Source organism: Panthera uncia, chromosome D1 (assembly GCF_023721935.1).
Source record: "Panthera uncia isolate 11264 chromosome D1, Puncia_PCG_1.0, whole genome shotgun sequence".
NCBI classification, from domain to species: Eukaryota; Metazoa; Chordata; class Mammalia; order Carnivora; family Felidae; genus Panthera; species Panthera uncia.
The window spans coordinates 13,164,029-13,169,507 of NC_064808.1; the positions used below are offsets into that span (position 1 = coordinate 13,164,029).

Sequence of the window (5,479 nt, forward strand, 5' to 3'; positions counted from 1 at the left end):
CACAGAGTGAAAATTTGCTCTTTCTACTTTGTTCCTTTATGAGAATAACATGAGCAAATCCTACATGTTTCATCTTTTACCTTGATGACTGTCAAAAAGTTGGGTTTGTTCAACTAGAAATTATGTTTTATTCAGCACTGGAGGGTGTGACCTTAAAATCATTAGAGTGAAATTATTTAAACTAAATACTGTCATTCTTCAAAGTGATGCATAAACCTTAGACTCTTTTGGTCTTTCTTGTACTAATTCTCCCTACCGCCCCCCCCCCACCTTTAAAACTGATTGTTCTATTTAGTATCAGTTCATTGTCAAATCAAATGATGAGACCTATGTTAGGTATATTGTATTTTTGTTAGATCGATATGGATCCCAAGTAAGAAAATAATTACAGCCCTTACTGCTCACATAATTTAGTGTCAGTGAAGGAAAGAAAACGAAAGGAATTTAGCAAATTACATAAGAGAGACATTAAGTCTTGAACAGCGATGTGTCCTGTAGGTAAAAATAACAGCACAAAAAAATATATATTGGCAGAGAATTCACGGAGCATTTACAACTTGAGTGTTGAATGGTTTGGGATTTTTATAATATTTGATGACTGCTTTAAAATCTCATCGTGTTTGTATAATAATTGTGTGATAACAGAGAAGGTATTCACAAGGTATTTCTTCAAGTTGTGCAGAACTCGGAGTAAAATTCAGTAGAATAAAACTTCGTTTTTAATTGTAAAAATCATCACTAGCACTTGTGTAAACTTGTATAAATGCCAAAAACTTGTATAAATGTATAAATGTGTAAACTTGCATAAAACTGCTTAAAGTTTTTACATATATGAAATGATTTAATTCGCATAACCTGAAGCATTGGGACAGCAACCCCCTCACTTTTAGCTGAGAGAACTGAGAAACTGGCCTGAGGTCACACAAGTAACTTCAATCCCTTCCATCTGCGGAGGACTGTACTCCTTACCTACATCACTGCCCTGATGCTAAATTTGGTAGGAAATGTCCAGTCCCATTAGGATGGAGACATGAGAACGGGCTGGGTGGGACTTGTGGTGAGCCAACGGACATGGGGGTACGATATCCAAGGAGACATTCACATGAGATATATCTATACAAGCTCAGGGTCATACCTGAGTATGATGGATCCCCTCTTAAATTCACTCTCTAGAGCCTCCTTCTCTTCACTAGTCCTGGCTCCAATGAAAGAGAAGAATGGACAAAAGTGACCACCAACAAAGGGACACAATAACGCTATTACACATTGTTTTGCTAGGCAATGCACTATAACCCTGGAGAGTACAAAGAACAAAATATAATCATAATTGTAATCATTTAATCCTAGCTAATAAGTGATCAGTGTGAGTTGATAGGTAATAACGTTATCAATATTGTCCCATTCATTTCTTTAAAAATGAAGCAGCAAATATTAGAAAGTTTAAATAATTGTTTAACATCACGCAGATAATAAGTCATGGAGGGCACCTGGGTGGCTCAGTTGGTTAAGCATCTGACTCTTGATTTGTGCTCCGGTCAAGATCTCAGTCCCTGAGATGAAGCCCCATGTCAGGCTCTGTACTGAAAGCATGGATCCTGCTTGGGAGTCTCTCTCTCTCTCTCTCTCTCTCTCTCTCTCTCTCTCTCTCTCCTGCTCTCAAATAAATAAACTTTAAAAAGTTTCATGAAAATAGCATTCAGACATAAAAAAAATTGCTAGCTTGCAATCACAAACATTTGTGCAATTGGTCAACTATCTACCTTTTCTGAGATTTGATAGCCTTATCGTTAAAGAATGGTGAGTTTAAAAACAGTGATTGAAGAGTATGTTTTGGAGGAACAACAAAGAGAGTGGAGGGTAAAACTAGACAGCCAACATCTTTTCTCTCTGCGCCCACACACCTTGCATACTACAGGTAACGAACACACCCAATTTCCCAGAGTCAACCTGCTTTAAAGTTTTGTTTTGTTTTGTTAATCTGAGTCAATGTTCTCAAGTTAATTTTTCTGAATAAAATCCTCTCACATTTTCCACATAGTAGCCTTCTAAAGGATATTCTTATGGACACGATAACAATTCTAACATATCTTTAAAAACCATTTAGTGATTTGGACTGAATAATAGGGACATTTATGCTCAAAATCAGCAAATAAGGACAGAGGAGTGAAAACCTGAAGTAGGTAGCTGAAAATATATGTGAAAAGATGCTTTAAGATAAAGTGCTACTGCATGGAGAATTCATGGAATATACAATAGGGTTGTGAAGAAGTGCAGTTAAGTAGAAAACCAAATGTCAAAGTAATAGGTCTGTCCTCAGTGTAGTCAATGTTCCAGAGCCTGTGCTGAGTGGGGTATAATTTTTTTATCCCGGGCTGTGTTCAGAAAGTATCATGGAATGGCCCTGAAGCAAATTTCAAGGGAGTTTGACAGTGATACCACAGGATCTGAACTGGAAACATGGGACACATATAAATGGTAGCATCCTTAAATTGATAACAATGGCAATGATCATGAAAGCCTATCTGGACATTTTGAGTCAGTCTAAAGAACAAGCAATGTCAAGGCAGGTACAGTAAAAAGCACAGGCTAGATTTCTCCTTCCACAGGTGAAACACCAGGAAAAATGCCCAGACCAAAAATCTAACCAAATTAATGGAATGTGTTCTCTTGGATTTTGCAGCTATCCCCATCTCCAGTGGTTTCTATTTGGATTGTACTTGGTTGTCTATATCATTATGCTGATGGGCAATGTCACCTTAGTTCTGACAGAATTGGACCCTGATCTCAACTCCCATGTAGCCTTATATTTGCTTGGCAGTTTTTCCTTCTTGGAAATCTGCTCTACAGTGTTATCTATTACCTTCCCCGAATGCTTATGAATCTTAGGACCCAAATAGAACTTTTTTTTTTATAGTTTAGTCATGCAAATCTTTGATCCTAAGTACCTCCATCTATAATATACCATGAAGAAATCAACACTCAATTCAAGAAGATTATTTTAGACTAAATGAGAAATCTTATTGCAAGCACTTGATCAACCCAATGATAACTTAGTTAAAATCATTTTTGTCTTTTGTTTTTCCAGACAATATGTAATGGTATAATTGTCTTTTTTTGTTTAAATTTCTATATTGTCCACCTATATCTCAATACATGAATAGATAATTGAGTCTCTGTAGGTCTTATTAATTCCTCATGATCACAATGTACTTGCTCACTTCTCTGCCTTTGATGTTTCTGGAAACTGTCTAACAATGATATTTTATAATAATCTATAGTGTTCTATTATGATTTTTGTTTTTCAGTTCCGACATATTATTAAAATGAGAATTTTTCAATGAAAGTGACCAATGGCTGTGAGCAAGTCATTTGAGGATAAATTTGCTAGGCAGAGTTTCGGAAATCATATTATCCATGTAATTCCTTCAATATTGCCATTGTTAATAAGGAATAGTTCAGAAAGCATTTATCAAATATCTACTACATGTTTGGACAAGATAAAGAAAAGATCTTGCATTATAACATCTGATGACCATGTTGTTTATTTTATATTGATAAATAAATGAAACCAGAATGGTTTCAAATAAAGTGCATACACAAACAGTAAGAGCTACAGCTGTGAGGTATGGAATGGAAGGCAAGCTTGTACTTATAAAAAGCCACATGGGGGCATCTAAGTGGCTCAGTTAGTTAAGCGACTTACTCTTGACTTTGCCTCTGGTCATGATCTCACAGTCTTGAGATAGAGCCCTGCCTGGGTCTCCACATTGGGGCATGGAGCCCACTTAAGATTCTCTTTCTCTTTCCCTTGGCCCCTCCCTGCTCATGCTCTTTCTCTCTCTCTCTCCCTCTCTCTTTCTCTCTCTCTCTCTAAAAAAAAAAAAAAAAAGGGCTTCCTGGAAGAATTGAGAAGTAACAAAAAATATATCTCAAAATTTGGTGGTAACATACCACAAGGAAAAAGTGATATAAAGGTTTCTGTCTCAGGATTCTGTTTGTCAACATATAAGGGATAAAATGGATTAATTTGCTCTGCACACAAACATACAAAAATTGAAAATTAATGATTCTACAACACATCAGTGTCAGTCAAATTCTAACCTTGTATTACATATTAACTATGTTGATATATTTCGAATTTCTCCATTAGTTGTGCTCTTTATGCCCAGGATATAAAAAGCTGGAAATTATTTTTTTTTATTTTTTTATTTTTTTAAATTTTTTTTTTTCAATGTTTTTTATTTATTTTTGGGACAGAGAGAGGCAGAGCATGAACGGGGGAGGGTCAGAGAGAGAGGGAGACACAGAATCGGAAACAGGCTCCAGGCTCCGAGCCATCAGCCCAGAGCCTGACGCGGGGCTCGAACTCACGGACTGTGAGATCGTGACCTGGCTGAAGTCGGACGCTTAACCGACTGCGCCACCCAGGCGCCCCTGGAAATTATTAAACAATAGAAATTTTATGTACTAATTTCCCCTAAGTTCCTTTGGTCCATAAAATTAGAAAACAGCCCCCAAAAGATAACTAATTTCACTATTTTCACAGATGGAGAAAAAAACAGCAGAAGTAAATCTCACTTCAGTGATGGAATTTGTTCTTTTGGGATTTTCTGATATTCCCAATCTTCAAATGTTTCTTTTTGTAATATTTTTCTTTGTCTATGTGATAATTCTGATGGGAAATGGCATCATTGTTCTCATAGCCAGGGTTGACCAGGCTCTTCAGACGCCCATGTATTTTTTCCTTAGTAATTTTTCCTTCTTGGAAATCTGTTTTGTATCTGTCACTCTCCCCAGAATGCTCACAAACCTTTGGACTCAGAAAAGAAATATTTCTTTGTTTGCCTGTGCAACACAAATGAGTTTTGTCCTTACGCTTGGAAACATAGAGTGCCTCCTTCTGACAGTGATGGCCTATGACCGCTACGTGGCCATTTGTAACCCGCTGCACTATCCTTTAGTTATGAACCACAAGGTCTGTGTCCAGATGGTAGTGGCCTGCTGGATCACTGGAGTTCCAGTGGAGACAGGGCAGACATACCAAATTTTCTCTCTGCCATTTTGTGGGTCTAACCAAATCAATCACTTCTTCTGTGACATCCCTCCACTACTCAAGTTGGCCTGTGGGGACACATTCCTGAATGAGATGTTAGTCTTTACAGTCGCTGTGCTGTTTGTTACGATCCCCTTTCTGTTGATACTTGGATCCTACATCAAAATCATCTCCACCATTCTGAGGTTGCCATCAGCAACAGGACGAACCAAAGCTTTCTCCACCTGCTCGTCTCATATCACAGTTGTGGCGATGTTCTTTGGATCTGCAATCATCACATATTTACGGCCCAAATCTAAACATTCTTCCAGAGCAGACAAGTTTCTCTCTCTTTTCTATACCATTGTCACCCCAATGTTTAATCCTATGATATACACTCTGAGAAATAAGGATGCCATGATGGCCTTGAGAAAATTGTTACCTTAA

At 37.5% G+C, this 5,479-nt stretch overlaps 1 protein-coding gene across 2 annotated transcripts; it reads left to right on the plus strand.

Moving 5' to 3' along the window:
- Nucleotides 1–5,479, plus strand: LOC125916083 (olfactory receptor 10AG1-like). Of its 2 annotated transcripts, XM_049622261.1 has the most exons (2): nucleotides 1–16; nucleotides 4,563–5,479. In XM_049622261.1, exon 2 carries the CDS (start codon nucleotides 4,586–4,588, stop codon nucleotides 5,477–5,479), a length of 894 nt encoding a protein of 297 aa, XP_049478218.1. In that variant the 5' UTR covers nucleotides 1–16; nucleotides 4,563–4,585. The 2 variants fall into 2 exon arrangements, with proteins under 2 accessions (XP_049478218.1, XP_049478212.1); XM_049622255.1 differs by lacking the exon at nucleotides 1–16 and having other exon boundaries at nucleotides 4,532–5,479.

What these genes read in the sequence shown, in the direction of transcription:
- LOC125916083 (XM_049622255.1), top strand. Translation starts at nt 4,547, where the DNA reads ATGGAGAAAAAAACAGCAGAAGTAAATCTCACTTCAGTGATGGAATTT.